Source organism: Mastigoproctus giganteus, chromosome 12 (assembly GCF_048544385.1).
Source record: "Mastigoproctus giganteus isolate SK-2022 chromosome 12, ASM4854438v1, whole genome shotgun sequence".
Taxonomy (NCBI): domain Eukaryota; kingdom Metazoa; phylum Arthropoda; class Arachnida; order Uropygi; family Thelyphonidae; genus Mastigoproctus; species Mastigoproctus giganteus.
This window is the reverse complement of record NC_143586.1, coordinates 30,043,967-30,066,398: the sequence shown is the minus strand read 5'-3', so window position 1 is coordinate 30,066,398 and position 22,432 is coordinate 30,043,967. Positions and strand designations below refer to the sequence as shown.

The following is a 22,432-nucleotide window of genomic DNA, read 5'->3' as shown; positions in this document are numbered from 1 at the left end:
TGTTTCAAAACTTCTGATGTCACTGTTTGCTCAGATCGTGTCAGTGAAATTATTCTTGTGGGAATGGAATCCTTTATCCCACACTCCACTTTAAAATCTTGTCCTTAATCTAAATCTTGGTTTTCCAATAAATGTGCTAAGGCTGTTCAAGAGAAGAACATTGCATATTGTAATTGGCTTGTTTCTAATTCTTCAGTTTCATTTTCTGCCTACACCAAAGTTCGCAACAATTGAAAAGTAGTTATTAGTAGTTAAACTTGGACATTAAACTTGATATCCCATCATCAATATCATTCATAAACACCGAAAACAACAACGGACCCAACACTGAAAACACTGAACCCTGAGGAACTCCACTAATAACATTAGTCCACGTTGAGCAGTGTCCATTGATTACCACTCTCTGTCTTCTGCCACTCAACCATCCCCTTATCCATAGCAGCAATTTGCCTCCAATGCCAGAGCAGTGTGACATTGGAGGCAAATTGCTGCTATGGATAAGGGGATGGTTGAGTGGCAGAAGAATCAATGGACACTGCTCAACGTGGACTAATGTTATTAGTGGAGTTCCTCAGGGTTCAGTGTTGGATCCGTTGTTGTTTTCGGTGTTTATGAATGATATTGATGATGGGATATCAAGTTTAATGTCCAAGTTTGCAGATGATACAAAAGTTGGCAGGGTTGTTAAGGACATTACTGATGCTATGCTGCTGCAACAGGATCTGGAAAGGTTGAACAGATGGGCTGAGAGGTGGCAAATGAAGTTTAACATTGACAAATGTAAAGTACTACATATGGGAAACAGTAACCCCAGAGCAAATATCAACTCTGCGGTACTACACTGACAGTGGTGGAGAATGATAAGGACCTGGGGGTAATTGTGCAGACAGATATGAAGTTCTCTGAGCAGTGCAGACGAGCTGCAAGAGTAGCTCATGGTGTCTTGTCAATGATATACAGGAATTTTTATAGCAGGGATAAGGAGGTGATTATTCCCTTGTATAAGGCAATGGTTAGGCCACATCTTGAGTACTGTATACAGGTCTGGAGGCCTCATTTCAAGAAGGATGTAGAGCTGCTGGAACGGGTACAGAGAAGGGCAACAAGATTAGTGAATGGAACAAAGGGTTGCTCTTACAAAGAAAGAGCTTAAGTTTTGCAAATTACAGTGTCTAGAGACTAGGCACCTGCGAGGTGATCTGATAGAGGTGTATAAGGCTTTGAATGGTTTGAGCATGCTCAATGCCAATGGGATTCTTCATCTTGCTCAAAATAATCACCTCAGAGGGCATAAATTCAAATTGAGGAAGGACGGATGTCGGATAGATGTGCGGAAATTTGCCTTTGGCCAGCGGGTGGTTGGTTGGTGGAACCGACTTCCGTCACTTGTTGTTGAAGTTGATAGCCTAAACAAATTTAAGGCTCAACTGGACAGGTATTTCGAACGAACGGAGGGGTGAAATGGGAGTGGTGTGTTTTATTTTTTTTTTTTTTTTTTTGGCCGATGCTGAATAAGCTTGCTTTCTTGCATTATATGCCTCTACTAATGCTAATGCTAATTAATCAGTCCAAACTAGAGTTTGAACAGGCTAAGAGTAGAAAACTTGCTTCTTGCCCTAATCCTAGCCGAGTCTTCTGGTCTCTTGCCAAAGCTATTGGCCACAACTTTTGCCCCTCTCTGCTCCCACCTCTGTCCAAACCAGATGGTTCTGTTGTCACTTCAGCTAAGGATAAAGCTGACCTGCTAGTATTCCATTTTTCTTCCAACTCATATTAATGATCTTGGTAAAACACCTCCAACCCTTCCCAACACGCTCCATTCAATGCCTCCTGTGGTCTTCCGTCAAAAGAAGGATTATGGCGAATCTTGATGCTAAGAAAGCTCCTGGTCCTGATGGTATTTCTCCACTTGTTCTCAAAACCTGTGCTCCTGAACTTATTCCTGTTCTTTGCTGCCTTTTTTCACTTTCTTATTACAAAGGTGTTTTTCCTTCTGCTTGAAAATTTGCTCATATCCAGCCAGTTTCAAAAAAGGGTGACAAGTCCTTCCCATCCAATTATCATCCCATTGCGATTACTTCTACTCTTTCCAAAGTAATAGAAAAATCAATTAACTGCCCACTCTTAAACTACCTAGAAACCTTCCGTCTGATCAACGATCGCCAGTATGGATTCCATCAGTGTCGATCCACTGGTGATATTCTGGCTTATGTTACCCATTTATGGATTAATTCAATGGAAAAGTTCAGTGAAACACAGGCTGTTGCTCTTCGCATCTCAAAGGCTTTCAATCGTGTTTGGCATAAAGGGTCTTCTAAACAAGCTTCCATCTTATGGTTTGCCAACTGTTTTTAGTAATTAGTTATCCAGTTTTCTCTCTGATCGCTCACTGAAGGTGATGACTCTGTCTTCTAACTTTTCCACTAATGCCGGTGTCCCCCAAGGTTCAGTTCTTTCTCCCACTCTTTTCCTCTTGTATATTAATGACCTTCTTCCATTGACTGGAAATCCCATCCATAGTTTTGCCGATGATAGCACATTGCATTCCACTTTCCATTTTCTGAAACCTTGTCCTGCTCAATCAGCTTCAACTTCTCGAAAATCTGCTACCAATTCCTTAAATGCCGATCTCCAGGTAATTCTCCAGTGGTGGAAAGACAACTTAGCTGATTTCAATCCTTCTAAAACTCAGTCTTGCCTTATATCTCGCAAAAAGGATTCTTCTGCTCCTATGCTTATCTTTGGTGACACTCCGATTTCTAGGAAAAATGATATATCTCTTTTGGGAATTACCCTGACTTCTAATCTCTCTTGCACAAGCACATTACAAATATTGCTTCCTCTGCATCTAAAAAACTTGGTTTTCTCTTTCACTTTCAGTGTTACTTTTCTTCCAAACAGCTGTTCACTCTTTACAAATCGCAAATCCGCCCTACCATGGAATATTGTTCCCACATCTGGGGTGGTGCCCCCAAAACCTCTCTCAGGCTTCTTGATTCCGTTCAGAAGAGGGCAGTTAGATTAATTAATGATTCATCTCTAACAGAGTCTCTCCACTCGCTTTCTCATAGACGTACTGTTTCTGCTGCATACCTCTTCTACAGATATTTCCATGGGCACTGTTCTTCTGAATTGGCTTCTATAATTCCTGCTCTCTCTTTCAAAACAGTCCGAACATGTGCCGCCACCAGCTAACAACCATTTACTGTCCAACTTCAAACTCACAGAACCAACTTTTTGTCTTCCTCATTTATTCTTTCAACTGTCGTTTTCTGGAACAAGCTTCCTTCGTACTTATTTCTTGAAAATTACAGTCTACAGAAGTTCAAGTTCATTGTCAACAAATATCTGTTTTCGTCTTCTCAACTTCCAACCCAAGCATGGTACTAAGTACTGTAGTACTTCTCGTGTTTGGAGTTTATAAAAAAAAGAAAAAAATGAAAAGAAATCTCTTGATCTGCACATAAGAAAGCTCTTAAACATAACCCATCCCCCCATTGTTCTCTAATAAAAATTAAATGAGAATTAAATTTTAAACTGTGAAGTTTATCCATAATCACGATGTTATTGAGTGCAAAAAATGCGGCACCTCCGTAGCCAGGTGGGCAGGAACAGCAGTGCGTAGCACACGCTTCTTGATTAGACCGGGGTTCGAGCCCATGACCACCAAATACGGAGGATGCGGAAAGTCGGGGAATGACCACCGCTTATCCCCGGAGCAATATGGCCTTAGTTGCTAATGCTCCTAAAAACCAAATAACAACAAAAAATGCAAAAAAAAAAAAATTGCCAAAAAAGGAGAAATGAATCAATACATGGAATCAAGGATGTTAATGAGTATTGAACTGTCACTGGTAAAATATCAGGATGCCATGGAACATTTTTTAAAGACTAACAGCAAATAATTAATATGATTGATACCATTATTCAGTCTGAGAACTTCTTTATTATCAGAATGCAATGACTATTTAATAGATTATGGTAGGTTTCTTGCATGGCCTTAAAATCAACCCAATTATTCAATTTATCATTACAGATCTCTGATAATCTAAAAAAATGCTAATAGAGTTAATTAACATTTCTGATAAAGTGTGTTACTTGGCTGAACAGCATTTTTTCAGTATTGCTAGTGAAATGATCATCATTACTTGTCCTTTTAAATTCTGTAACTACTTTAACCATCAACCATACAGACACCATTCCAGAAATATGTAATCATTCCTGTAGGCAATTATGTCCTTGACATGATTTTTTATTTATATTTAAACTTTTAATTTACATTTGATTTTTTTCCTTCCTTCTAGGTCAGTTGTTGTTTTAGTTCTCTTTTTAAAAAATAGAAGTAATCTTGGCTGCCCTGGTGAGAATCTGCTTCATACCTATTTGATAGGATTACAGATAGCACAAGCAGTTTTTATGGTCTTGGACTGCCTGGTAGTCTGGATTAGTACAAGAGGAACAATTACTCAGGTATGTAGTTGATTAGGTCATTTAATTATCTGGCCTTCTGTATAGTAGCATACAGTTCTATTATACTGTGTTGTTTTTCACATTTCATTTGATATATACAATAAAAATTTTGAAAGCAGTTTTAGTATTTTCTCAAATTAAATACTATGTATGAATAATGATCAGAAATAAAATATTCTTTTGTTTATTTTTCCCCCTTCATTAATGAATTGAGATGCGATATGATTTTGTAGTTACATGAACCTTGGCCATTACTGTATGCATATTCAGTACATACAAAAACTCAATAAAATATTCTAGTTAAGTGTGTTTTAGTTTTTTAATTAGATACGCAGATATATTTAGGGATTTTATATATTTACTCCAAAATATCAAGTTTGTTTAACCTGCATTTAAATTGAATATAACTGTAAGAAGAATGAATGAAGAATGCTCAAAATTCCATGGATAGATAAGGTCACCACTGAGTGGGTCCTTAAGAGGGCAAAGACCACAAGAACACTACTAACTACAATTGCAAGGAGGAAGACTGCCTACCTCTGGCATATTATAAGAGACCCTCAATATGACCTGCAGGTACTAATCTTGTAATGCATGATTAATAAGGGCCAAAAGAGCAAAAGGAAGACAAAAGAAAAAAGTGGCTTGATAACATCAAAGAATGGACAGGAGCCTTTCAACACAAGAACTATTTCACAAAGCAAGAGAGAGAGTTGGCTGGAAAATGTTGGTCTCCAACTTTCAAATTGAACACAGAACCTGAAGAAGAAGATAACTGTAAGCTGTTTTTGATTGATGATATATTGGAGCATATCCTTAGAAATTTTATATATCATTTTATTCATTTGGTGCTTGAGGTTGTCACAGACATTCTCTCAGTCCGGACAGTCTGTGACAGCCAAATCCTATGCTTACACCTTCACTATGGTGGTACTGATAGTAATCCTGGGTAATTTCAAATTGAACACAGAACCTGAGAAGAAGAAGATAACTGTAAGCTTTCTTGAGTGATGATATATTGTACATATTGGAGAATATCCTTAGAAATTTTATATATAATTTTATTCACTTGGTCCTTGAGGTTGTCACAGACATTCTCTCAGATAGGCCAGACAAGCTGTACTTGTTACCTGAGAGTCTAAAATGCTGATGGAACTGATATTCGGATGACACTCAATTCAAGTCAACCCAATTTCAGCAAAGGTCCGGACAATCTATGACAGGCAAATCCTCTGCTTGCGCCTTCACGATGGTGGGACTGTTAGTAACCCTGGGTATAACCTCCATGCACATGCACACTGTTGGTGACCACCCAGGTGTGAACCAACGTAAGCAGGGGTTGAGGTGTGGTGCCCACACCACATGGAGGAATGCCATCCCTCTGTGTTACCCGGCAATGATAAGTGGTAGATGACTCTCATAAACTGGTGAAATACAACCACTTTGCATATTGGAGGCTTGAAGTGGTGGAACCCATGTTTAGTCTCCAGAGCTAATTTCTGGTCAACCCTTCCCCATCTCTTCCATCGTGCAGTATGACTGATGACTTTTGAAGTTATGATGAACATCGTGGTGACATCCAATCTTCCTTACATTTCAAGGGTACAGCTCTAAAACGGTATTTTCAGGCCAGCCGCTAGTTAGTACACTGGACCGAACATATTGGTAACTCTTTAGGAGGCTTCCGGATCTACTCTGCCAGATAGTGACTGGAGGAAGTCCAAGTAGTGTGTATGCGGGGGGCATTGTGGAGGCCACTTTATGTCAAGAATCTGGGTATATTCTTACCATGTGTACGCCATATCCAAAAATTTCATTACTTCATACAGCATGTCCCGCCCACTTTTTCTTACTATTGAATACACCATGAATTGTCAAACTAATAGAGTAAGCTTATCGGCAAAAGGATCTAAACCTTCCAAACACTTCCTAGTTCATTTCACAAATATACGTGGTCTCAATTCTAATCTTAACAATGTCCATTTCCACTTGCAGTCTGCTAAACCCCACATACTTTTTCTGACAGAATATCAGTTATCTGTTGATTCAACTACTGCTCATCTCAGTTGCCCAAATTATTCGCTGTATGATTCCTTTCGCCTCAAAGGTGGTACTTGTGCATATGTCCATTCCGATATTACATGTCAGAGACTTGGTAATTTGGAATCTCCTCTTTTCAATCTTCTCTGGCTTAAAATCTCTCTCCCTCATTCTGTCAAATTCATCTGTTGTCTCTACCGTTCTCCCAACTCCACTAATCACTTGGAGCTCTTTGACTTTCTCCAGTCCAACTTTCCTAACAGTGAGGTAATTTTCCTTAGTGATTTTAATGTTCACAACTCCAGCTGGCTTCCGTTTTCTAGTCAGACCGACCCGGCTGGTCGAGATGCTGAGGCTTTTGCAATTACTAATGACCTTGCAGAGATTATTCATTTACCTACAAGAATACCAGACAATCCTAACTATGCAGCCGACACATTTGATCTTTTTCTCACAAACAACCCTTCTAAGTACACGGTCGAAGTGAGAGGTCGTTTAGGTACTTCAGATCACAACTTGGCAATTGTTTCTTCTCCAATGGAGCCTTTATCTCATGGCTATTCCCAACCTCGTGTTGTTTGGCATTACAAGAATGCAAAATGGGATGACCTGCGAGATTTCTTTTCTTCTTTTCCTTGGTCGGACTACTGTTTCAAAACTTCTAATGTCAACGTTTGCTCAGATCGTGTCAGTGGAATTATTCTTGTAGGAATGGAATCCTTTATTCCACACTGCAATTTAAAATCTCATCGTTTATCTAAACCTTGGTTTTAGAATAAATGTGCTAAGGCCATTCAGGAAAAGAATGTTGCATATTATAATTGGCTTGTTTCCAATTGTTCAGTTTCATTTTCTGCCTACAACAAAGTTCACAACAATTGTAAAACAATTATTAATCAGTCCAAACTAGATTTTGAACAGGCTACAAGTAGAAAACTTGCTTCTTGCCCTAATCGTAGCCAAGCATTCTGGGCTCTTGCCAAAGCTATTGGCTGCAACTTTTGTTCATCTCTGCTCCCACCCCTGTCAAAACCAGATGGTTCTGTTGTCACTTCAGCCAAGGATAAAGCTGATCTGCTAGCATCCCATTTTTCTTCCAACTCATGTATTAATCATCTTGGTAAAACACCTCCCACCATTCCCAACATGCTCCATTCAATGCCTCCTGTGGTCTTCCGTCAAGAGGATGTCAGAGGATTTTGACAAATCTTGATGCTAAGAAAGCTCCAGGTCCTGATGGTATTTCTCCACTTGTTCTCAAACCTGTGCTCTTGAACTTACTCCTGTTCTTTGTTGCCTTTTTTCACTTTCTTATTCCAAAGGTGTTTTTCCTTCTGCTTGGAAATTTGCTCATATCCAGCCAGTCCCAAAAAAAGGTGACAAATCCCTCTCATCCAATTATCATCCCATTGCAATTACTTCTACTCTTTCTAAAGTAATGGTGAAATCATTTAACCGCCAACTCTTAAACTACCTAGAAATCTTCCATCTGGTCAATGATCGCCAGTATGGATTCCATCAGTGTCGATCCACTGGTGATATTCTGGCTTATGTTACCCATTTATGGACAAATTGAATGGAAAAGTTTGGTGAAACATAAGCAGTTGCTCTGGACATCTCAAAGGCTTTCGATCATGTTTGGCATAAAGGTCTTCTAAGCAAGCTTCTATCTTATGGTTTGCCAACTGTTTTTGGTTATCCAGTTTTCTCTGATCGCTCACTGAGGGTTAAGGTTCTCTGCCTTCTAACTTCTCCACTAATGCTGGTATCCCCCAAGGTTCAGTTCTTTCCTCCACTCTTTTCCTCTTGTATATTAATGACCTTCTTCCATTGACTGGAAAACCTATCCATAGTTTTGCCAATGATAGCACATTGCATTCCACTTTCCATTTTGAGAAACCTTGCCCTGCTCAATCACCTTCAACTTCTCGAATATCTGCTACCAATTCCTTAAATGCTGATCTTCAGGTAATTCTCCAGTGGGGCATTCTTTTGCTCTTATGCTTATCTTTGGTGACACCCTAATTTCTAGGCAAGTTGATATATCTCTTTTGGGGATTACTTCTAATCTCTCTTGGCACAAGCTCATTACTAATATTGCTTCCTCTTTAACGAAAAAAGTGAGTTTTCTTTTTTGCTTTCAGCATTACTTTTCTTCTAAACAACAGTTCAGTGTTCAAATGGCAAAACCGCCCTACCATGGAATATTGTTTCCTACATCTGGGGCGGTGCCCCCAAAACCTCTCTCAGGCTTCTAGATTCCATTCTTAAAAGGGGCAGTTAGGTTAATTAATGACTCATCTCGAACTGAGTCTCTCCACTCACTGTCTCATAGATGTACTGTTTCTGCTGCATGCCTTTTCTACAGATATTTCCATGGGCACTGTTCTTCTGAATTGGCTTCTATAATTCCCGCTCTGTCTTTCAAAACAGTCCGAACACATGCCGCTACCAGCCAACATCCATTTACTGTCCAACTTAAAACTCACAGAACCAACTTTTCATCTTCCTCGTTTATTCATTCAACTGCTGTTTTCTGGAACAACCTTCCTTCCTATGTCTTTCCTGAAAATTACAGTCTACAGAAGTTCAGGTCTAATGTCAACAAATATCTTCTCTCGTCTTCTCAACCTCCAACCCAAGCAAGGTACTAAATACTATAAGTTCTAATACCTCTCGTGTTTGGAGTTTTCATAAAAAAAATAATAAAAAACAAACCCTTACATTTTTGTAATATTTTTATCCATAATCTCTAAAATATAAAATAAAAAAATGTAAAGTAATCAATTATGTATATAAACTGGAATGTGATTTTCTGTTTCAGACCCAACCTAGAAGACATTTGGCTAAACTGTTATATATTAGATTACTGCTAATAATTCCAGAAATTGCATGGAATGGTCTAGGTACCAAGTGGGCTTTTACTCCGGGGGACCATAGTTGTGAACCTTTTGAAGTTTTCTTTATAGTTCAGGTAAGAAATTTGGAATCCACTATAGTTGTGAAACTTTAGAATTTGTCTTTATAATTCAAATAATAAGAATGGAATGTATTATGCTCCTTTTTGTAGAAATTCAGATATATCATGGAGAAAATGACAAAGAAATTATCTTTAAACTGCAGATATTTTCTTTATGCAGATATATCTTATGTGATGAATTGAGTAGCACAAATACTAAGAGGGGACATTGAGAGTGAGGATAATGGATTGTTCTCAGTATAATTCATTGTGTTACATTTCTGTATTTGTATAATACAGAAATTTATTCTTTCTATAAAATGTAATACAGTGTAATGCATTGTAATACCATTATAAATAGCCACTGAAAGGTTAAGAGTATATATTAAAAGAATAGCATTAGTTTATCCAGGATAGCAGTTGAAAGATTATAACAAACACATTAACTAACCCAACCATATGGTAAGGAACCTAGTGTGATTTTGAGTATACATCCCTATGCATTGTACCAAAACAGGCCCTAAGTGACAGCTGACTTGTTCATATATTTTATTCATATTCTACACTGCATTTAATGAGGTTTTGTACATTTTAAAACAAAGTTATGTGATAGAATGTTGTTTGAAGCTCAGAAAAAGCAGTCACCAGACATTAGAGATGTTATAGAAAGCATATTGCACAGAAGCAATGAACAGAACAAACAGTATTTAGGAGGTGGAAGCATTTTGAAAGCAGGTAAAATAATGTGGTTTATGACGATTGAGGTGGGGGACCAGGCATCATTACAGGTGTGACTGTTGATTGATTGTCAGAGGGGAAGAAGATTATCGTTACAGAATTTGTTTGCTAGTTTACAGAATTTGTTTGCTAGTTTCTGTCATTAGAAAGTATTCAATTCATTGTGGCAAAATTAATTCAAATTATTATTTTAATGGCACCAGAGCTTGTCATTCTTATCCATATATTTTTATTTTGTCTGTGGAAGTGTATGTTCATTGCTGTCTCTGATTTGCATGTTGTGTGGACTGAAACACCTGGAATAACCCTATGCCCTCAACTTAAGATTGACTTACTGCAACCTTGATTGAGTATTAGGCCAAATGATAAAAGGAAGCAAACCCAGCCAAAAGTAAATAAAACTAATAATAATAATTATTATAAAAATTCAAATAAAACATAATGTTCATATTACAAGAGGCATTCAAAAAGTTTGTAGTCAAAATATGAAGGGTTTATTTGAGGAGTCTGGTAAAATGTTTCTTTTCAACATAGTCCCCTTTGGAGTCAATATGCTTTTGCTACTGATGCTGCAATGCATTGATTACAGTTGTGAAGGAAGTTTTCTTTTGGATCACCAGGAATGCATCCACTGCAGTAGTGATGTTACTGTTTGTGGGAAAATGAATACCAGCGCCAGGTATTTTTTCAATTTTGGAAATCAAGGTGAAAGTCCGATGGAGCTAGATCTGACGAATATTGAGGGATTGTTCAAGGTTTCAAAACTGCACTCAGCAGTGCAGCCATGGTAGTGACAGACTTGTGAGCAGGTATGTTGTCCTGGTGGAACAAAACTCCTTTGCTGAGTTTTTCTTGGCATTTTACTCTGTACACAAACACCTCAAGGTCTACATAATATGGCCCTGTGACTGTCTGGACTTTCTGAAGGTAATCCACTAGCAACACTCATCAGCATCTCAGAAAACTGATACCATCACCTTGCCAGCAAAAGGAATTGACTTGGCTTTCTTTGGAGTTGAGAAGAACTGTGTTTCCACTGTTTGGACTGCTTCTTTTTCTTTAGCTGAAAGTTATATACCCACATGTCATTCATACCCAATTTCATAACTACATCGAATTTCAATGTAGTTAGGAAATTATGCAATAAATTTTAAAAAATATTTACATGCCAATGACCTCAATTAATTTTTGACTTGATAATTTGGCAACATGCATAGAATTTATACTGATCACTTCCTTAGGTCTCATTCTGCACCAGATCGACCACATGTAACCAACCTCTCTTCGTTCAATTTGACTCAAAACCAAATTTCACATTTATCCAAGGGATTAAATTACAGTTTACCACCATGTATTTTGCCCAAGAAACAGTTAATCGTAGATTTCAAATTCAGTCTTGCAACATACCACAAAAAGACAATCATTCAGCAGATAAACCAGGTTATAAATAACACCAAAATTCCTAAGCCTAGCAAGAACAAACTTTCAGTGTTATATGATCTCAAAAGAAATAATGATATCATTATACAGCGTGCTGACAAAGGAGACACTGCTGTAATATTAAATAAAAAAAAGACTACATAAAGAAATTAAAATAACACTTACACTTAAATAACACTCTGACACTTACCAAGAAATTAATGCAGACTTATTTTCAAACCTGATAAATCAATATAACAAATCTTTGATTTTATACTGAAAGAATGATTAGATCTCCACTCAACTAAAGGATTTAAAAGCTAGGACATATAATATTCCCATACTCTTTGGTCAAATTAAACTTCATAAGGAAGGCAACCCCATCCAACCAATTGTGTTATATAAACACTCAGCCTTCTTATGCTTAGCCACCCATCTATAAAGTAAAACCCTTTAGACTATTAAGTACACATTAGATATCATATGGGAAATGTTGAGTAATAAGTCCTTCCCAATAAACCATACAAAACTTCCTGTTACAATAAATTTTGACTTGATCAAACAGATATTTGGATTGCCCATGGGTCTGAATCTAAGTGGCCTCATGTTGGAAATCTGTTTGTCCAAAATTGAACAGTTATATTTATCACCTTTTCTTCGTAGGATCAGATATTATGGTAGATATCTAGATGATGTCTCTGTATCACAGACTCAACCACCATACAGGAAATTTTATATACCTTTAATGATATTCACTGTAGACTATGGTTTACCTTAGAAACTGAGAATGTGGACAAGAGATTGTTAAATTTTTTAAATTTTGCTCTTGTCCATAATAATAATGACATTTTTTTTTTTTAAATATATAGAAAACCCACCAAAACTGGCATGTTTTTACATGATAACAGCTAACATCCCTTCATGTACAAAAGATCGATAATTTTAAAGCAATTCCTTAACAGCTACCATCCCTTTGTGTACAAAAGATCGACCATTTTAAATCAATTCCTTAATGCATTTAAATATTTTTCATCTGAATCTGCTTTAAATACAAAAATAAAAATATTGACAGATGTCGAAACAAAGATTATCCACTATCAGTAATAACCATATCAAGGAACAAGTGGATACTTGCCTGAAACAAACTTCTCTGAATAACAGTTGTGATAGGGAAAAAAATATATTTTATTTCTTTACCCATACACTGAGCAATGGCATAAACAGCTTAACCAACTTTTCAGAGACACGGACTGTGCTAAATAATCACTGTATTTAATCTTCATTCACGTTTCAAACAAATGATTTGGGTTATATTCTAAGCAAAAAATGCAACTCATCCTATCAGGATCTACATGTGTACTTTGGACACGAGAGTGAAACAGCACAAGGCTTCAGTCCTTGCTTTATGTCCTTCAGCCTCTGAATTAGTTTTCCACGCTATCTGTGAAGGCCATACATTCTTGTTTAATGACACCAAAATTATTAATATCCAACACAGTTATACGAAATTATTAATAGCTGAAACACTCGAAATTAAATTACATTGAAATTCGATTAATGTGCAGTGCCCCTATCCAATTTCAGATTTCTGGTTTTTTACACGCATGCTCCAGGCTAACGATTGATCTCTCATCTATAAATTCTGCCGTTCATTTCATGTTTTTACTATCCTGATCATGACCAAGTCAAAAAGTCCTGTCCACTTCAGGAAAGTAAAAAAATTTTAGAATATATTTGTATTCATTTTAATTATAGACACAATGTCTTCTTTTGCTCATTGACACTTGTTGGTGGTCCGAAGTATTTTTGTGTTGGGTTGAGAGCTCTTGAACCACAGATTCCGGGTATGTTTGATTGCTAATGTTTTCTCTCTGAGTGTAGAGAATTCATTTAGTTATTTTAAATTCTTTTATTTAAGGAGATTATTAGGAAAGAAGCATTCTGTGTGCTATATCAAGGTAATTCCTCTCATTAGTTTATAAAAAAAAAAAATAAATAATGTTAAAACCTCATTTGTATAGGATATTAATGAAGGAGAACCTCCTTCATTAATCTCCTAATATTGAACAATTGGTGAAAGATTTATATGGCAGTAATAATTTTAATTTTACAATTTTTGTTTCAGGTTGTAGCAATATGTGAATGGCTGCTTATTGGGTCCATCATGTTTGGAATTTTTCTTGTCTTTGATCCTGTTGGTTCTACTAGCCGTTATCGTTCAGGGCACAGGGTTGGAGATGTAGAAAGAGGGGAGCCACAGCCTTTATATATTAATCTTAGTACCTCAGAAGTTGCTAAAACCAAAGAGATTTGGGAGTTCAGGTAAGGTTTTTTTTTTTTTTTTTATTTATTGAGTTGAGTGATAAAGCTCATCCGTTGAAGCTGCACATCAGATTTTACCAGAAAAAAAAAAACTGAAATGCATGAGTTAACTTTCTTCCATCACTTCCACATACATAAATTTCATAAATCCAGTATTCAAAAATCGAATACTTTTTTGAAAATTTTACACTTAAAAAAAAATGTTTCATTTAGTGTTCTTGCACTGGACATTGTAAAGTATATGCAACCGTGTTAACTTAGCCATGTTTTCCCAAAACAGGTATTTTCAGTACTGATATGATTGGACAGTTTGTTGATAATGAAACAAAATATAGAATGTAATAGCAGGAATTGTTTCAGTGACTTTTTTGTGATATGTTATCTTCATTCAAACTTCACAATTATACCTTTTTTTCCCATGATTTTTTTTTATGTTAGAAATGTGGCTCACAAGTTTTGCATGATACCAGTGAATGATAAACATCATTTGAGTTGTGACATTGCACATCACTTATTGACTCTGAAACAAAGGAGAGAGAGAGAGAGAGAGAGAGAAAGAAATTCTGTGGAACAGTTAGTCATGATACATATTGTCTGAAAATCAAATTTGTGTTTGGAAACTGCTTCAAGAACAATTTAGAGTGAAATTATTGACTAAAATCAAATAAAAATTTAAAAGATTCTTATATGTGAAATTCTTAAAAAAAATTTGTCATTACTTCTGCATCTGTTTATGTATCATCTCATTCAATTTCATCAACTGGTTCTGCATTCTGACTGTTTTAAGTCAAAATTAAACAACAGTGCTGAAAAATGCAGTCACCTCCTTCGTTTCAAATTCTGCTGTCTATTATAAAAATTACTTGGAAACACAGGGATGGCAGCACTTATTGGAAAATATCAAGATATTTTGTATATAAATATACACATTATTTGAAATTGAAATTATTTAATCATTATTTGAAATTAGACTTAATGTGATCACTTTGGGACTCAGCTAAACTGATAACAATAACCAAAGAAATAAGAATGTAGCAGTTCAGCATTATTAATTCGGAGCGGAATAGTATACATATAAAAGTTTAAGTGGACAAAAAAAACATTAAAATCAAGTAATATAAAGCACTATAATTTGGCTGTCCACTGTTTCTTCATTAAAGTTATCAATTAAAAAGAAACTCAGCATTTCTATAAATCCATACAAACCATTAAAAAAAAAAATTTTTAAATCAAGAATTATAAAAGAGTTAATGCAGTAATATAAAACAGTCAAATTGATAGGAGTACAGATACAGTACTCTCTTTCATGGAGTAGTGACACCAGGAAATCATACAAACAGAAATAACTGGGCACTCAATATGTCAGTATTCAAGAACAAATCAGGATGTTACATTATCACTTCCACTGCACATGTGAAAACAATAAAGGGGAGAAAAAGTGATAACAACATAAACTGAAGCTCTGATTACAATTAAACATTTTTTTTTTTTTTCTATGTATTAGTATATGTCTGATCAGGACTTCATAAAAGTGATAGCATTACATAAATGATAACATTATTGATAATTGCAATAAGCATCATGCTCTGTGTATACATACATACTCCTCAGGGCCTAACTTTCATTAAGAGTATAATATAACTCCTGTTACTGGACTGCTTTGGCCCATTACAACATTGCTGCCTGGAAATCATATTGTTCCTCTAGTGACAGTGACAGAGCTTGGGCTTAAGCTCTTTAGAAATGACTACTTTTATCCACAGCTCAATCTAAAATAACTATAATTTTAATTGAATAACATCATCGACAGCACAAATCCATTATTCATTAAAAACTCGAAGGCACTATTGTGCCCAGTTGCAGAACTATAATATGGTTCCATCATGGGACAATGTAGGCTTAACTAGTGACCTTATGCCGAGTAATAAATAAATATATTAAGTTTTCGTTGCGAAGTTTTCTTTAGTATATCAAATCTAATTGAGCACCACCTGGTTGCTCATATAGATTTATTTTTCAATTTAGATGTTTTTCAATTAAAAATGGTATTAGTAATTTTAAGCTGACTCATTGATAAACATAATCATTTCTAAACAGCTTAAGCCCAAGCTCTCTATACTGTCATAGGAGAGACAGTATAGTTTCCAAGCAGTAAAGACAAAAAGCATAGTTATTTCAATACTTTGTAATGAAATAATATCCCATTCTATACTGAAATTTTAGTTTTATTAGTGTTGCATTCATGAAAATTTGTGAAATAATGCATTAAGATGTCATTTATAAATATATTTTTCAGAATGAAGCTCCTTTGTTGTTGTGTGTCATCTGATGAGCATACTAAAAGTGCATATTCTGAAATAGCAAAATTATTTACAAATTATTTTGAGGTAAGTATTAGTTTAACAGTGCTTTGCATTTGGTGAATCAGGTGAAGCATGAATACATAAGATATTTAACTTGTATATAAAAGCAACTGGAGTATCTATGATTTGTTTAGTTGAAACTCTACTTAATAAGAAATAAGACATTGTTTATGTTAAAATTAAAATATGTTAAAACGGATAAAAAGATTAGCAAAATATTTTTATAAAATTGCTGTGCACCTGTATTCCTGAAAACACCTTACATTGTTATTAGTATTTAGTAGCAGTGGCATTTATATTCAGTGTAGCTCTTGCAAGGTCTGAATGTGCCTGAAGTGGCATTTTGCTCTCTGGTGATTCCAGTTATGCATAATAGTGTTAACTACAGCAGAAAGTGTATTTGTAGTTAAAAATGTTATTTATGAATGTAATCAATATGCTGATGTGGTGCAATAGAAATTTGATTGGGCTTTTCGATTTCTGCTGTTCCTAACGGCAGTACTGATTGAGGATTGAATTATGAATTTCATGAAGTTGTAACAGGAAATGACTTAACAGAAGCAGAAAGCCAATGATTTTAACAGGAGGATGAGTTGTATATTTCAGATTTTATGCTCTCAAGAAATCTTGTTTATCGCAGCAAACTAGTATTCTCTTCAATTTATGAAAACATCTTAAATGGTAACTATACAGAATTTTTGCAGTGCATGACTTGAAACTGGTTGTTGAAACCAGACGAATTCATTGGATATGTTAAAATTAACAATTTACAATACTAAATAACATTAACATTAATTATATTAAATAAGTTTTTTGGTTACATTAAGACACACACACACACAACAGTTTGTCATCCCTGGAGAATCTTCATGAAGTTCACAAAACATCTGGACATTCACAAGAAACTGAATATTGTGTGTGTGATGTCATGTAAGTGCATTGTTGGCCAATTTTTTTCAGATATACCATGAACAACAAATAGTAGTAGTAGTGGCATGTGATGCAAGAAAGCAAGTGTATGAGCTTATGCAGCATCAACCAAAAAAAAAAAAAAAACACACCATTCCCTCCAAATGCCTGTCCAGTTCCTCCTTAAATTTATTCAACCTATCAACTTCCACAACGACAGATAGAAGTTTGTTCCAGCAATTAACCACCCGCTGGCTAAAGGCAAATTTCCGCACATCTATTCTACATCTGTCTTTTCTTAATTTGAATTTATGCCCCCTTAGGTTCATAATCTGAACAAGTGGAAGGATCCCATCAGAATTCAGTGTGCTCAACCCATTCAAGGCCTTATATACCTCAATCAGATCACCGCGCAGGTGCCTAGTCTCCAGCCACTGCAATTTGCAGAACTTAAGCCTCTCTTGGTAAGAGGATCCCTTCATTCCCCTCACCAATCTTGTTGCCCTTCTCTGTACACCTTCAAATAAATCTACATCCTTCCTAAAATGAGGGCTCCAGACCTGTACGCAGTACTCAAGACGTGGCCTGACCATTGCCTTATACAGAGGGACAATCACCTCCTTTTTCCTGCTAGCAAAATTCCTATATATCATTGACAAGATCCCATGACCTGCCCTGGCAGCCTGTCTGCATTGCTCAGAAAACTTCATATCTGCCTGCACAATTACTCCCAGGTCTTTTTCATTTTCTACCACCTTAAGTGTAGTACCACACAGTTGGTACGTTTCTCTGATGTTACTTCTACCCATATGCAGTACTTTGCATTTGTCAAGGTTAAACTTCAGTTGCCACTTCTTAGCCCATCTGCCCAAATTATCTAGATCCTGTTGTAGTAGCACACTGCCATTACTGTCATTAACAACCCTGCCAACCTTTGTATCATCTGCAAACTTCGACATTAAGCCTGATATACCTTCATCAATATCATTGATAAATATACAAAACAACAGTGGACCCAACACCGAATCCTGTGAGACTCCACTAATAACATTAGTCCACGAAGAGCAGCACCCATTGATTACCACCCTCTGTCTTCTCCCACTCAACCATCCTTTTATCCATTGTAGCAACTTACCCTTAATACCATTCTGCTCCAATTTGTACAATAGTCTTTCATGCGCAACAGTGTCAAAAGCTTTCCTGAAATCTAAATAGATTTTTCGCATCCAGTTCCTTTGTAACCCCATCATAATATCCTATCAAATTTGTCAAACAAGACTTTCCCTTAACAAACCCATGCTGTGTCTGAATTATTGCTGCAGTCTTATCTAGATGATCCTGCAATGCATCTTTAACCAGTGACTCCATTATTTTACCCGGAACAGAAATTAAACTAACTGGTCTGTAATTACTCGTGTCACCCTTCAATCCCCCTTTGTGAATTGGGAATACATTTGCACATCTCCAGTCCGTGGGAACCTCCCCCGAGTCCAAGGATGCTCTCATAATTATGGCTAAGGGTTTGCTTAGTTGCTTTGCCGCCTCCTTTAATATAACTGGATAGATCCCATCCACCCCAGGTGCCTTTCTTATGGTTCAACAATTTCTCCTCTACTTTGCTCTCAGTTATTACAAAATCATTAAGCACCCTGCTACAATTTGATAACCTTCTGCCATTTTCAAACCTTAATAACTCCTCATGTGTGAATGTAGATGCAAAATACTCATTCATTTTATCAGCTACTTGAGCATGATCATCAGTAGTCAACCGATCTATGTTAACTGGTCCAATCTGATTCATCCCTTTCCTTCTAGAGTTTACATAAAGAACTCTTTGCTGTTTTTCTTTGCATCCTTTGCTGATGATTTCTCGTAATCTGCCTTCGCCTGCCTAACCTCCTTTGTGACCTGATTACAGACTAGCTTATATCTGCCATAGGCTTCTGAGTCGCTTGATAATTTATATACATCCCATGCATTTTTCTTCTCTGTCACTAGTCTCATTAGTTCATTTGATAACCATAACCTTGAACAATATTTCTTAATAGGTATGAAACTTTTAGTAGCATCCACGATTAATTCTTGAATGCTTCCCACTTAGAATTTACTGTTGATAACATCATCAGTTGATCCCACTGTACAGAATTTAAAAACTGTCTGAGACCACTGTACTTACCTTTACGGAAGCAAAAACCCTTTCCTTTACCCCTGATGGTAATTATATCTTTATGTAAATCCCACATCAGTACACTGTGATCACTGCCACCTAGTGGTTCCTTTATCTGCAAATTCTTAATACACGAATGATCACTGCTGAAAACTTGATCAAGAGTATTACCCTCTCTGGTTGCCTCTCGAACATGCTGCTGCAGAAAACAATCATCCAATAAATCCACAAAAGTCTTACTAGTGTGTGAGTGACCAAACGACAAGTTCCAGTCAATATCTGGGAAGTTAAAATCCCCCATTATAAGACATTCTGATTTACTAGCCCACTCTATTTCTCTGTACAATTGTTCATTGTACTCATTCAAGTCATTAGGCCTATAACACACTCCTACTCTTATTTTTGCTTTCGCAGTGCTTATGTCACACCAAACCTTTATCTGCAAATTCTTAATACACGAATGATCACTGCTGAAAACTTGCTGAAAACAAGACATCAAAGGCGGATATTGTTGGGATAGCAGAGACGTGGTGTCACAAAGATATAAGGAATGCAGAACTGGAATTTGGGGAGTACAATGTGTACAGAAAGGATAGACAGGACAGAAAGGGAGGAGGTATTATGCTGTTAATTAAGAAAAACATAAAATCAAAAGAAGTGCATCCAGTTGATATAGATGGACAGTGCACTGTTGAGTCAGTTTGGTGTGACATAAGCACTGCAAAAGCAAAAATAAGAGTAGGAGTGTGTTATAGGCCTAATGACTCGAATGAGTACAATGAACAGTTGTACAGAGAAATAGAGTGGGCCAGTAAATCAGAATGTCTTATAATGGGGGATTTTAACTTCCCAGATATTGACTGGAACTTGTGGGTTGGTCACTCACACACTAGTCAGACTTTTGTGGATTTATTGGATGATTGTTTTCTGCAGCAGCATGTTCGAGAGGCAACCAGAGAAAGTAATACTCTTGATCTGGTTATCAGCAGTGATCATTCGTGTATTAAGAATTTGCAGATAAAGGAACCACTAGGTGGCAGTGATCACAGTGTGCTGAAGTGGGATTTACTCAAAGAGGTAACTACCGTCAGGGGTAAAGGAAAGGGTTTTTGCTTCCGTAAAGGGGAGTACAGTGGTCTCAGACAGTTTTTAAATTCTGTACAGTGGGATCGACTGACGATGTTACAAACAGTAAATTCTAAGTGGGAAGCATTCAAGGAATTAATCGTGGAAGCTACTAGACTTTTCATACCGATGAAGAAATATTGTTCAAGGTTTAGGCCTAAATGGTTATCAAATGAACTAATGAGACTCGTGACAGAGAAGAAAAATGCATGGGATGCATATAAATTATCAGGCGACGCAGAAGCCTGTAGCAGATATAAGCTAGTCTGTAATCAGGTCACAAAGGAGGTTCGGCAGGCAAAGGCGGATTACGAGAAATCTTTGGCAAAAGATGCTAAGAAAAACAGCAAGGATTTCTTTACTTATATAAACTCTAAAAGGAAGGGGCTGAATATGATTGGTCCACTTGACATCGATGGTTCGACTGTTGATGATCCTGCTCAGATAGCAAACAAACTGAATGAGTATTTTGCATCTACATTCACACGTGAGGAATCATTACAGTTTGAAAATGGAAGAAGGTTATCAAATTGTAGCAGTGTGCTTAATGATTTTGTAATAACTGAGAGCAAAGTGGAGGAGAAATTGTTGAAGTTAAACATAAGAAAGGCACCTGGGGCGGATGGGATCTATCCAGTTATATTAAAGGAGGCGGCAAAGCAACTAAGCAAACCCTTAGCCATAATTATGAGAGCATCCTTGGATTCAGGGGAGGTTCCCACGGACTGGAGATGTGCAAATGTATCCCCAATTCACAAAGGAGGTTCGAAGGGTGCCACGAATAATTACAGACCAGTTAGTTTAACTTCTGTTCCGGGTAAAATAATGGAGTCACTGGTTAAAGATGCATTGCAGGATCATCTAGACAAGACTGCAGCAATAATTCAGACACAGCATGGGTTTGTTAAGGGAAAGTCTTGTCTGACAAATTTGATTGGTTATTATGATGTGGTCACAAAGGAACTGGATGCAAAAAATAATTTTGATATCATATACTTGGATTTCAGGAAAGCTTTTGACACTGTTGCGCATGGAAGACTACTGTACAAATTGGAGCAGAATGGTATTAAGGGTAAGTTGCTACAATGGATAAAAGGATGGTTAAGTGGGAGAAGACAGAGGGTGGTAATCAATGGGTGCTGCTCTTCGTGGACTAATGTTATTAGTGGAGTCCCACAGGGTTCGGTGTTGGGTCCACTGTTGTTTTGTATATTTATCAATGATATTGATGAAGGTATATCAGGCTTAATGTCGAAGTTTGCAGATGACACGAAGGTTGGCAGGGTTGTTAATGACAGTAATGGCAGTGTGCTACTGCAACAGGATCTAGATAATTTGGGCAGATGGGCTAAGAAGTGGCAACTGAAGTTTAACCTTGACAAATGCAAAGTACTGCATATGGGTAGAAGTAACCCCAGAGAAACGTACCAACTGTGTGGTACTACACTTAAGGTGGTAGAAAATGAAAAAGACCTGGGAGTAATTGTGCAGTCAGATATGAAGTTTTCTGAGCAATGTAGACAGGCTGCTAGGGCAGGTCATGGGGTTTTGTCAATGATATATAGGAATTTTGCTAGCAGGGAAAAGGAGGTGATTGTCCCTCTGTATAAGGCAATGGTCAGGCCACGCCTTGAGTACTGCATACAGGTCTGGAGGCCTCATTTTAGGAAGGATGTAGATTTGCTTGAGCGTGTACAGAGAAGAGCAACACGATTGGTGAGGGGAATGAAGGGATCCTCTTACCAAGAGAGGCTTAAGTTCTTGCAAATTGCAGTGGCTGGAGACTAGGCACCTGCGCGGTGATCTGATTGAGGTCTATAAGGCCTTGAATGGGTTGAGCACGCTGAATTCTGATGGGATCCTCCCACTTGTTCAGAATACGAACCTACGGGGACATAAGTTCAAATTAAGAAAGGATAG

The 22,432-nt window shown here is 36.9% G+C and overlaps 1 protein-coding gene across 1 annotated transcript in view; it reads left to right on the top strand.

The window, feature by feature from the left end:
• The window catches only part of LOC150076838 (diacylglycerol lipase-beta-like), a 44,927-nt gene that overhangs the window by 9,666 nt on the left and 12,829 nt on the right, over nucleotides 1-22,432 (top strand). Inside the window, 4 exon segments of the mRNA XM_090385698.1 lie at nucleotides 4,305-4,470; nucleotides 9,335-9,484; nucleotides 13,752-13,948; nucleotides 16,245-16,335. Coding sequence (XP_090241824.1) covers nucleotides 4,305-4,470; nucleotides 9,335-9,484; nucleotides 13,752-13,948; nucleotides 16,245-16,335 — 604 coding nt within the window.